We start from the raw sequence: 12,729 nt of genomic DNA, 5'->3' as shown, positions 1-12,729 counted from the left end.
TCCTCCTCCCTCTCCTTTCTACCAATCGACACACCACCACCTTCCATAATAGGGTTTTGGCTGATTGCATGTGTGTTTGGTGATTTCAGATAGAGAAAAGGAGGCGGTTTCTTGCTAGCGTGATAGAACTTTGGGGTATGGACGATGATAGAGAGAATCATGCTACTGAGTTCTTCACATCCATCCAAAGGTCGATCTCTACTCTTTTCTATGTTTGCTTTTGTTACCTGTATATTAATTGCAACCAGATCTCTGGAGGATTGTACCTTTGTTTTATTTGCTTCCACTATCTCCTTTTTTTGTTATCGAAAAACCTTACAATCTAACAATATCAAGATCTATTATTTATTCAATCCATTCGAAGATCAATAAAGAAAGTCTTGGACTTAATAAGAATGACACAAACCATATCTCGTGTTCAATTAACCATGGTTCTGTATTCAACTTCAATTGAGAATCTTGAAACAACTAATGTTCATTTAATTTCCACGAGACAAGGAGGAACCCAATAACGTGCAAACTCTACAAATGATCTATTGAATAATCGTCCTTCTAAATCACTATCTATATAGCCACTAAGATCATGACCAAATTATATGTTATAAAGAATCAACTAATACTAGTCCATGTGCAGAGACTCTTAGAATGGTGAAGTATAACAATTTTCTAACAAAAGTTTTGTGTTTGTGAGGATCTTTCATTTCTCCAATTTTCGGTGTTTGTTTCAACCATAACCGTGTACTCATACTTCAACTGAGAATCTTGAATCCATTAATGTCTGTTTGATTTTTCACAAGACTATAAAAGAACCTAGTAATGCACACAAGGATCATCCTCCCAAATCCCTAACTATATAACCACTAAGAATAAGACCAATATGTTCTATGGATCCAATGCTCTTCCATGTGTTCCTATAATGCATCAGAGAACATTTGGAATGGTAAAATATACAACTTTCCAACAAAAGTTTGTATATCTGTGAGGATCTTGAAAGTTGAAAGATTTCTCATCATTTGGTGTTAGTTTCAATGGTGGTTCACTAGATCATTTGTAATGGTAACTTATTTGACTAGATCACTAGCATACAATCTCATTTCTAAATACTTCAATTTGCATGTAGTAGCTAACATACCAAAGATCATTACTTCCAACATTACTATTAAATTTTGTATTCTTTTAGATATATAACCTTAAATGAGATTTTAATTAAATTCATTATTTCATAACTTATTAAAAGAAAAATGATTTTATATTAATCACAATGTCATGGGTTTAAACTAAAACCTCATTTAAGGTTATATATTCGAATATATCTGTTAAATCTTCTCTTTATCTTGATTACCTCTTGAAAATCAGTACCCATAACAAAAATATCTCATCTATAAATCCTCAGGTAGATTTGGAATAATCATTCTACGTCTTTGTAAGTATTAAAAAATCATCGATACACTTTGTAGAAATCCGGTCTTTAAGATTGGGTGAGTTTATGGAACCGTTATCTATTTGCTTGTTTTAATCCATATAATTATAGGATTGAGTTCGATGAGAAAGGAAGTTATGGTGAGAAGGGTAAGAATAGATCTCTAACCTTGGATCAATCCTAATTGAATGTCAAAACTAATGAGGTGCACGGAAATATATCAGGTCAGTTCCCTTCTAAAACATAATTCATGAATGAGCATGAGATTTTAAGTAATCAGGGGTTCAGATCTCATCTTACATTCACAATAATTTTCCTTCTCATAGGATCCTTCGTCTAGAATTATACAAGAACTCATCATCGAATACAAAATAGAAAACAAGCGAGGAGGACCAAATTGATAATCATGAGGAAAAATATGCAAGAAATGCTAAGATCCCAAAGTTAAGGGACCAGAAACGTGAATTTCCAAACTTATTTCCCTTCTTCGCTACCTTGCCTACCTCTTCCCGTCATTTTCCATCTCTCCCTCCCTTTGCGGCTTTGCGCTCCACTCAGAGTCACAGAGTACAGCATCAGTTGAACACGCTTCTCACTCTGTGTGTGTTTCTTTCTTCAAAGATCATCATAATCATATACATCATCTATGTCGGTTGGATTAGACAAAAATGATTTCATAGCTTGTTGTGGAAGCACTAAATTTGCGGAACAAATGGTGGCCGATGGACCTTTCGCTACTTACGAAGAAGCTGTTGCTGCAGCCAATGATGTCTGGTTCAATAAGGTCTGTACATGCGTGTTCTTCTTTCTTTTCTGTTGTGTAATTTATCAGATTGAATTTTGGTTTCGATGGATTTGGTGGCCACAGGTTGATGTACATGGTTGGCTCGAAGCATTTGCGGCTCATCCCCAAATTGGGCAAAATCTTTCTTCTGCTGCTCACAAAAGTTCTACAAGTGTTCAGTTAGCTCCCTCTTAATCTCTCTCTCTCTCTCTCTCTCAATCAATTGATCCCCCCTCCCTCTCTCCACACACACATACAAACAGAAAAACCGGATATATATATTTTGCTTTCTGGGCCATCTCAAATTCCCTATGTTATGTTTATCATGAAGTTTGTTTGATACAATTTGAAAGCGTGATTTCTTGAGATCTGGAAAATTCTTGATTCTGTGTTTTGAGGTAGAAGGGACAAATTTTCAACTTGGAAATCGATCTGAAATTTTAAAGATATTTTCAATGTTCTCTTTGATGTTTAGGTTGACCTTTATATCAGAAGTGTACAAAATAAAAATTTGTTGTTGTTCAAGTTCAAACGAAATCAACATCAATTTTGGATTATACATAGACCTCAATAACAAGTGTTAGTCCTCTGGAACACCCCCCCCCCCCCCCCCCCCGAGGGAAGGGTAGGGTTCAAAGGGAAGGCAATCATGTTGATCCTTCTCCAATTGTGTTTAAGGTTCTTATAGGTGTAGGTTGTGGATGCACAAAATCCACCTTCAACCATTAGCTCTCATCAATATGAATTGAGCACATTTCATCAGCTTCTTGATTTTGTTCTAAAATATGTTGGGCTTGCACCTGCCTTGCTGATACTTTAATAAATGTCCAACCTACTTGAGCTGCACATGTAAGTCGATTGACCGTAAGCTAAGTTTAGCCTTTCCAGCAAAGCAAGGACCTTAGCATGTCATCCAGTTCTTCAATAATTGGAAGGGAAAGAGAGATGAATCATAGATGAACAGTCATTTTTTCAATTCAATAGTTAAGCATGATCTGCCCATAAAACATTGATGGATTATGGTCCCCAATAAGCATGATTCATCAACTATAGAACGAGTTATATAGGATATTTTAGTTGAGCATAGCAAAGTCCCACAAAGTTCATGTGTTGAATTTGTGGGCTTTGCTGTATCATGTATCGTCTATGTTGCAACCATCTACTGACTAAATGATAGGTTCCATGACATGAGAAGTATTACAGGTAAGAGTCTTGCTGTGCTACTACAAAAGATAAATCTACTGCTACTGATGATGATACATGTTCTCTAAATACTGCTATCGTCCTCCTTGCTGTCCTCTCGTAAAGCAGCACACCATGTTGAAGACATATGTTGTCACATCTCAATGGATTCAGAACACAGGGCCTTTACTGATTATAATAATAAATTCCACTTGTTGATATTTCAATTAGTTGGATCAGAGTGCAAACAGAAACACATACAAGTCTTTAGTTTCTTACAAAACACTCCCTCTTAGGTGCAATGCTTAATTGCTTATTCCTCTCTATTTTGGTTTTACTAAAACATAGTGATAAGGTTTTCAGTTTAGAACCTTGTCTTTTGAAGAACACAATTCTTGCATTTTATTTAACAACATTTCAAGAGAAAAATAAGACCACTAGTAAGTGCTCCGTAGCATAGTGACATATGGGTTATAGCAAACCGTGAATACGAGGAAGAGGATTCATGGAGGCAATCCAAAATGTTTGAACCTTAGTGGAGTGATAGATTAAGCTGTATAGTCTGTATTAGTATCTTCTTCCATGTAAAGGGTAGATTGAGCCGAGGGCATCTGCAAACGGAGATCATAACTGTCAGGAATTATTATTTATATTTGTTTTGAAGTAGTTAGTAGTAAACGTCCGTGGGATACTTTTTATCACTACATCATGTATGTTTAAAGCATGTCGCATCACAATTACTTTTCAGCTGTATGGTTACAGTTGTACCAGGTGTGTATAAGGTAATTGAGAGATTTACGCAATTCATCTGGTATTTTATCGTGGTCTGCTGAACTCATTATTTTTTCTTAGTGGATGATATTTTTAAGCAGACTTAAATATCTATTCAGCCTCAGTTGACTCACCTTTCAGTCTGATTTCTGAAAGTTTGCTTATCTCCTTGCAACCCATTTTTTTTTTTTTTTTTTTTTTTGGGGGGGGGGGGAGGTGCATGTGGATTCTTTTTACATATACGTGCACCTAATATCTTCATATAAGTCCATGTAACAGAATACAGTATAGATGGTTCATGAAATTGTTGGAGTTTTATTTAGTCGACCTGCTTGCATGTCTTTCTGCATAGGAAAACAGGAAAAGTGCAGATTATAGAACTCAAAGTAGTTGATGTACGGGGAACTGGAAATCCTATTGTTCTCTTCTTTTTCCAGCCGCGGCATTCTGGTTAGCTCTTTTGACTAAATCTTGTTGTTTTCCGTATTTGCAGGTGGAGCAAAGGGGAGCAATCCACAGCTCTAGCCACTGCAACGGATTCTAGCCTACAGGTATTTACCTCAACACAAACATGGGACGTGTTTGCCTACAAATATATTGAAAAGAAAGATACATTGGTGCAATCTGTTTAAGTAAAAAGAAAAACCAAGGATATGTGTGTGTGTGTGCACATGTTGAGGGAGAGAGCTATGTGATTTTTTTATGTTCCCTGTTTCGAACTAATAAAACAAATCTGTTATAAATGAACCTTGTGCTATAATGGGTTTCATATTAATGAGAATGATTTGCCAACTGAGATGCATAACTATACTGTATTGCAATTTTGACTGCCGTCATCCGCTATGCTGCTCAGGCAGAGCATCTGGCTATACATATACCTTTGCTTAAACATTCACAGTTCATGAATATAAATACGACGTATGCCATCAGTTGGGACTGCTACAGATATATAAATTGGATTTCTCTTTGCAGGAATTATATGAGTGGAATTCTCGATACAAGAAAAAGTTTGGATTTGTTTTCCTTATATGTGCATCAGGAAGAAGCACTCCAGAAATATTAGCCGAGTTGAAGGTATATTTACAATTCTGCTCTAGTCTTACGAGCATATGATTCTTCATTCCCTGACCTCAATCTTGGAATCTCTCTCCTCCAAAATATTTCCTAGCTTGTTCTTATATTTCTTGGTTGTCCCTTGAGTAATTGGAACTTGGAAGTAACCTGTTGAGGAAAATGAGGAAGCCATAAATATGGATCCCAAATCAATCCAGTCATTTCAATGCGTGTAATTGAAGATATTGGACATTATTCCAAATATAGATCAGAGAGCATTCAAGATTGCTTCAAACATAGTGCTTTCTCTTTCACAATGAGATGAAGAAGATGCTATGGGTTTCAATCTGTGCATAAATGCAGGATAAAACCATAAACAGTAAAGGCAAAGGAACTTCCTATCTGGTGTAAACCTGATCAGATGGGTATCAGTGGTAGTAGTTTGCAATCATCTTTGTTCTTTTGTTTTGAAATCAAGATACTAGCTTTTAAGTTTTAGTGTAAGGGAATTTTAGCCTATTCTGTATTTTATAGATGGGTTTTATTTTACAGGCCATTGTGTTGCCTAATTGGTCATTGGAGTTTGCACACCTGTAAACCTTGTTGTTTCTTATTTACCAAATTTTAGAAAATAACTCAATTGAGTGGGATTCGAAAAAAACAGTTTTTGTTCTCTTGCTTGGCAAAGGTTGATTTGATATGACCAGTATTTTGGGCTTAGATTATGGTCTACACTATAGTGGAGAGAGGGGGCAGCAACAGATTATAGGACATGCAGATAAGATGGAGGGAAGGAAATATGATCCTCTTCCTCCAGCACTTCTATAGCAGCTTCATAGCTTTTGTATTTTGGTATTGAAGTGGATCATGGGCTCGTAGAATCTTGCAATACCCTTGCCACATTGCATATTTTGGGGTTACACATCTATCCTGGCAGAATCAACCTCCTGAGAAATCCTTGATTTCTCATCTAGAAGTGAGGCCTGCAATATCTCCGTTTTTTAAATCATCAGCCGCAGTTAGGAGAGCAATTAGTGGACGCGAACCCTTAAAGTCACAATGGCTTTTACTAAATGGTATTTAGAAATTGAACATATTTTGAGTTACTATAGAAACTGTTTGCACTAGTTATCACCTGAAAATGAGAAATTGGACAGTGCTTTAGGATGTGAATTTCCATATGCATATATGGTCAAAAGCTAAAGGCGTTTTCGGAAATATGAAGTATTGGTGACGCTAGAATAGTAATTTTGTTGGTCAAATGTGGTTTCAAGTATTCCTCTTTTTGTCATTTTCTTGGCTTCTAGGTTATTTCTGAAGGCCAATTTTTTAGGTTACGAAAAGTGTGTGCCTCTGTAGAGTGCCAAAGCTAAGTGATTTTATGCAAATTCAAATGCCCTCTTGCACAAAATGGAGGCTAATCTTTGTACATGAAGTATTAGCTACTAATCGGAAATCCTCTTTCAGATTACATCTTTCTTATGTGTGTGTGTGTGTATAATACACGTAGATGACAATATAGCTGCATTTAAGCTACTCTTATTGATGGATGTTAAGTTACTTTTGTAGAGACGTTTTCCAAACAGGCCAATTGTTGAGTTTGAGATTGCAGCTCAAGAACAAATGAAAATAACTGAATTACGGCTTCAAAAGCTTTTCTCAAACATACAAGTTTCAGCTTCAACTCAGGTCCACTCCACTGCAAGTGATGTCACCAAAGCTGAAGGTAATTCTTTACTTCAAAACTTGGTCTTTTAAATTCGTACTAATAGCCCCCTTGTTTCTTTCTAGCCCACCATTCTTTTCGATTTTGAACAATATAACCAACAACATATAAAATTCAGTCGTTTAGCCTGCAATAAAGGCCTTCATTGTTCAGTCGTACATGATAAAACATGGCTGTTCTTCTATTTTTGTCCCTCACAATCTGATATCATGGACGCAAAGCATTCCCGCGGTCCCAAAATAATTGCGACAATCTCCATGTTCTTAGCTATTTTTGAGCAAAAATACGTATTGCCTGATTTAATCGGTACAGAATATGATGATATTGGTATTGGTATCTTCTTATTCGCGGTGTCATATGTATACCCTTTCCATTGACATTCATTCTCTTAAACGTCAATGGAAAGATAATTATATGGCACCCACTAAAGTTTCCGAAATTTATCTTGTATGCATTTCTCTCATTCTCACACTTCTCACTAGCAGAGGGTATTTACAGAAACATCTGCCCTACTCTTAAAGTAGAGGTTAGGTTTGCATACATGTTTCCCCTCACAAAGCCCCCCTTTGGGTGGAACATACTGGGCTCATATGAACGTCGATGGAAAGGGTAAATATATGGCATCCACAAGTTTCCACAATTTATCATATACGCATTTCTCTCTTTCGCACACTTTTCACAAGCGGAGGGTATTCACAGAAACATCCACTCTACTCTTCCGGTAGAGGTCATCATGCTTGCATAAATCTTACCCCTCTCATAACCCCCACCTGCAGATGGGATATTCGTTTGGGTTTGGTTGGGTTTGGTTTGGTTTATTGACGTTCATCTTTTTAATGTAGAAGGTCGGGTGACCATTTTGGGAGGGCATCTGACGGCTCCATCTGTAACTTCTGATCCAAAATCATCTCCAATACCTACACGGGTTCGGCCACCTATCACAACACATGTACTAGATGTAGCTCACGGGTGTCCTGCTGCTGGAATCGAAGTCCTGTTAGAAATGTACAATGCGAAACAGCTCAGCCCCATGTTTGGCAAATCAGATAATGACAAGTGGATGGTTCAGGGTTCATCAACGACCGATAAAGATGGCCGAAGCGGTCAATTGATGAAAATAGTCGATGATTTGAACCCTGGTATATACCGAATAAGCTTCAACACAGGAAAATACAACCCATTAGGTTTCTTCCCATTTGTTTCCATTGTCTTTGAGGTCAAAGAGGCCCAGAAAACTGAACATTTTCATGTTCCTTTGCTGCTTTCGCCTTTTTCATTCTCGACCTACAGGGGCAGCTAGGTACCGGCAGGTGGCTGGGGGCGAATATCGTCTTGTCGTAATGGTAAAACATGTAGGGGGTCTTAAAGGTGCACCAACTTTAATTTGATTAAACTCATTTGGGTGTTGTAAAAGACCACTAATGTGTCATTTTTAATTAAACCGTACTTTTTATAACTAATAATTAATAATTATGTTATTTTATATTATGTTAATTAAAAACTTTTAGCAAAGGAAAATTGAATCTGTGTTTTGTAGTGATAACTAATAGATATGAATGAAAATCACTTGTCTTTATTCTTGTCCTATCAATCGGAATAATTACTTTGTTTAATATATTTATATTATCTATATTTATATTATATTACAAAATACTTGATAAAAATTCTTAAAAATCATATTTTATACATGAAGTACTATTTATTGATGCATATTACTTAAAAATTTAAGATTATAAGTAAATTGTGTGTAAGTACAACTTATTAAGCTCCGTGTTTGAATTTGTGTAACTAATTGTAGATAAATATAACTAAATACATGATAAACTTCTCATTTTAAATATAAAATTAAAAATATAATTAGGATAATTATTTAGTTATAACAAAATACTTGGTTATTATCGTTATAAAAAATATTATTAAACCAAAAATAAATTACTTTAATATTAAATCAAATTAAATTATAATAAGATTTGAAATTAAAGAAATTACACAGAAAAATGAAAACTTTTTGATTTTTTTTATTTTTATGATATCTTTAAATTTGTATTTTATTAGAAAAATATTAGTGCTTGCTCAAAACCACATAAAACTTTATTATAACATCGACAGAGACCAAAAAATTAAAATTGAGATATGTCTCACTGCATTGCACGAGTACTCTTCTAATATTATACAACATTTAGGTTTTACGTCAAAAGAAACTCTTAATTTTTTAATATACGAGGTTAATACGTTTAAACTTTATAAAATTAAATCATAACCAACTGATAAACATACGTTCATATACAAAATAAGTGTTCAACCTAATAACATGGCAAAATACTCAATAAAACTATAACCAACAAAAGACTCTCTCGTTCTATGAGAACCACACAAATTTACAAAATATAAATCAAGAGAGACGAATGATAGATTTATTGTGTTGCATTACTGCACGAGCACAGTTCTAGCATTTATTTAACTCGATTTTGTATTCTTTCTTTAATGATTTATATTGTTCTGATAAGTGGACAGGGAGGAGATACATGATTTAGAATCAGTGTTGTTTTTCTTAATTTATGACAAATAATTATAAGCTGATTAAAAGGTAGACATATTTTGAGGTCTTTTAGATTCACATATTAGGGGATGTTTGGTTAGAGATACTGATAAGTAATTAATGGGATTGAAAAATAAAAGGAAGTGTTGATTTATATAATAAGCTCATTCACTCCACAAACCCAAATGTTCATTTCAGATCAAATTGGGGGGAATGAAAACTTGTTCTTGTTTTCATTTCCCGTTCATTCTCATTTTCAGTCCTCAGTCTGAACGAAACAACATTTTAGTGTCATTATTGTTTAAAGATAAGCCGACTTATATGTCATTTGAAATCATTTAGAACTTTTAAAATGACTATTATGAAAGTGATACAAAAGAGTGTTGGATCAAAGCCCTCTAGAATTTGATGTCAAAGACCAACTGCAATGAGCGACCCAATCAATTGGATGCTAGAGATTGATGCTAGAGTGTTTAAAAAGACGCACAATCACACACATACACACAAAGACACACACACACACACATACACACACACACACACACATATATATATATATATAGAGAGAGAGAGAGAGAGAGAGAGACTTAGGATCATGTGAGTATTCATTTTACTTCAGTGATAATGATGTATGCATATATGAAGCTTAACATGCCAACCATAACACTTCTTAACATGAAAAGGAAATAGGTAAGGAGAAACCAATTCTCAACAACATATGGGAGGCACAATGAAGATAGGATGAGCATGCATGAGTCCCACGATCCAGACTTGTGCCTGAAATTTTCTCATACATGTATTTATTTTTATCATGATATATTATTATCCCAACCTTAGTTTGTTTTGGATTTTGTATACATGATATGGTGATTGTTCCAACCACTTGTATTTAGTTGTTTGGGCTAGTGCTCGCCATCCCCATTTTGGGGTCTGTCCAATTGGTTGAATGGTCGTGTTATTGAGTAGGAGTCCCACGTGTTGTAGGTGTATCTTTTCCTTTTTGTCTTATTCTTTTGCCAAAGGTTTTGTCGTGTTCACAAAAACAAACACATTTGAACCTTAACATATGTTAGTTAACTGACCTTAACAAATCGAACACAAAAGAACATGGCTTAAGACACCTCATATACCTTAATATGCATAAACATGAAAATTTTGACATACCTTAACATGCAACCTTAACATACCTTAACTTGAAAAACAATGAACATTAACACAACTTTGTTCATTTAAACAAGATAAATAAGAAAACGGATCCAGTTACATATTCATGAAAAGAATCATCATGTGCATTATGGTTCAATCTACAAGAGTATCAATTACTTACTTGTATGAAGATTTTTAACTGCATTGCTTGACGAGTACATGATGATCACTTGCAATAATCCATTTTGATGCCAAAGTACTAATAGATAATCTATGTTACGTATTCTTCTTGTTTCTCCAATTATGAGTGATAGAATAATTAGCAAGGAGGTTTAAAAATGGCGTCAAGAGATATAGAATCGGTGATAACCACCAAATTTATAGTTAGTTACAAGTAACGGTATCATCCATCGAGTTAGTTGGAGGGCCTGTATGTCATTAAGTCATAGTTGAGGAATTTAAATGTAACATATTATCTAAATGAAATATTAACATACTAAGATGTAAATAGTCTAGGGCACTTAAAGGTGAATATTCTAACAACCTTAATAAACAAAAAACATCAAACATTTATATATTTGGACAAATCTTAACATACTTTACATCCTTAACATGAAAACTATCATGTTATGGTACGATGATCTGTCTAGATGCAGAAAACAAAAATGACCATGTTGCGCCCCTTTATTAAGAGGACGCACGACCAATGTCATTTGATCAAACAAAGAAAAAAGCGATTGATGGTCGTTAGAAGGTTCTCACAGTAAGGAGGATTCTTACTAAAACCTAATCCGATAATAAAAATATGATTTGTTCAAATAAGAAGGCTAAATATCATGAAAATGTAAGAAATAAAGGTTAATGTAATGTTCGTATGTGAATCATTAAAAAAAAGTTGAAAAAGAAAATCTATTCAAAGATGCATATGTGAATCGACATAATATATTATTATATGAGTTTACATATCCTTCTTCAAACGGATTTTTTGATTTCACATATAAACCTTCCATTTTTTACTTTGTCATAATATTTAGTCTTCTTATTTGAATCTCCTAACATATAAGTGTTCATGTGAAAATCTGCATATTCATTGATGCATATACACCGATGAATTTCAATAAGTATATGCATCAGTGCATATATATGCTTGCATGCATAGTAGATAGGTATTAATGAGTATACTCATTGGCAAAATACATATTTTCTTAGTGTATATGCATTAATTATATAAATATTCTCATTGTTCTCAAAATTTTTATGGTTCTCACGTGAACATGAGCCTATATATGTGTATGCATATGTGTGTGTATGTTATTGTATGTATGTGTGCGTTATTTTATGTATGTGTGTGGAAGGAAGTTCCATTGGGAACCCAAAATTGATTAGTAACATACGAACCGTCCACAACACGCCACGTGTCAATCATCTAAGTGAATATTCATCATGAATAACACACTCATGATGTATATGAAAATGTTATTCATAAGGAACCACACCATTATGATGAATATGTACATGTTATTCGTCATTAATCACATATTCATGATGAATTACACGTCCATATTATTAATGAATATGTTACATATTGTGCTGTGATCGGCTCCTACGATTTCCAATTAATTCTAGGTTCCTAACGGAACTCATCTCTATATGTGTGCATTTCTGTCAGTGTGTCGTATTTATGGAGATAACCTCTATACCTATTATAACCACACCTAAAACTAGTAACACTAGTACCATTTAACACACCGTAATAATAACCACCACTGATCAATAATTAATTAATTGTTAATATTTTTAAATAAGATTAATTAACCATCCAAATTAAGCATTTTGGCTTCTACATTAAGTTATAGGTCAACCTTAAACCACTCCTATATTTATTGTGCTCCAACATTTTCATTAGCCACAAAACATAACCCTCTCATTTAGGAGACCTTCAAGTACACATATACATATATGTTTGTTGAACCATTTTTCTATGGCATCAAATAACCAAACTATATTAGATGTTAATTGACTTTTTTTTAAAAAAACAAGAAAGTCAACAAAAATGCAGGCCATCAAAGAAAAAATTAGCGATATCCGGACGATGCGCAAGACGAGGT

At 34.4% G+C, this 12,729-nt stretch overlaps 1 protein-coding gene across 2 annotated transcripts; it reads left to right on the top strand.

Moving 5' to 3' along the window:
• The first annotated feature begins 1,984 nt into the window (after nt 1-1,984).
• LOC112526862 (uric acid degradation bifunctional protein TTL) lies at nt 1,985-8,392 on the top strand. Of its 2 annotated transcripts, none has more exons than XM_025137286.1 (6): nt 1,985-2,204; nt 2,289-2,383; nt 4,651-4,708; nt 5,130-5,231; nt 6,780-6,936; nt 7,782-8,392. In XM_025137286.1, exons 1-6 carry the CDS (start codon nt 2,067-2,069, stop codon nt 8,234-8,236), a joined length of 1,005 nt encoding a protein of 334 aa, XP_024993054.1. In that variant the 5' UTR covers nt 1,985-2,066; the 3' UTR covers nt 8,237-8,392. The 2 variants fall into 2 exon arrangements, with proteins under 2 accessions (XP_024993054.1, XP_024993053.1); XM_025137285.1 differs by having other exon boundaries at nt 7,779-8,392.
• Nucleotides 8,393-12,729: the final 4,337 nt, after the last annotated feature.

This window comes from Cynara cardunculus (genome assembly GCF_001531365.2).
Source record: "Cynara cardunculus var. scolymus isolate 2C chromosome LG 14, CcrdV1, whole genome shotgun sequence".
Classification (NCBI taxonomy): domain Eukaryota; kingdom Viridiplantae; phylum Streptophyta; class Magnoliopsida; order Asterales; family Asteraceae; genus Cynara; species Cynara cardunculus.
The sequence above is the reverse complement of the archived record's forward strand: the minus strand, read 5'-3'. Positions and strand labels throughout refer to the sequence as shown.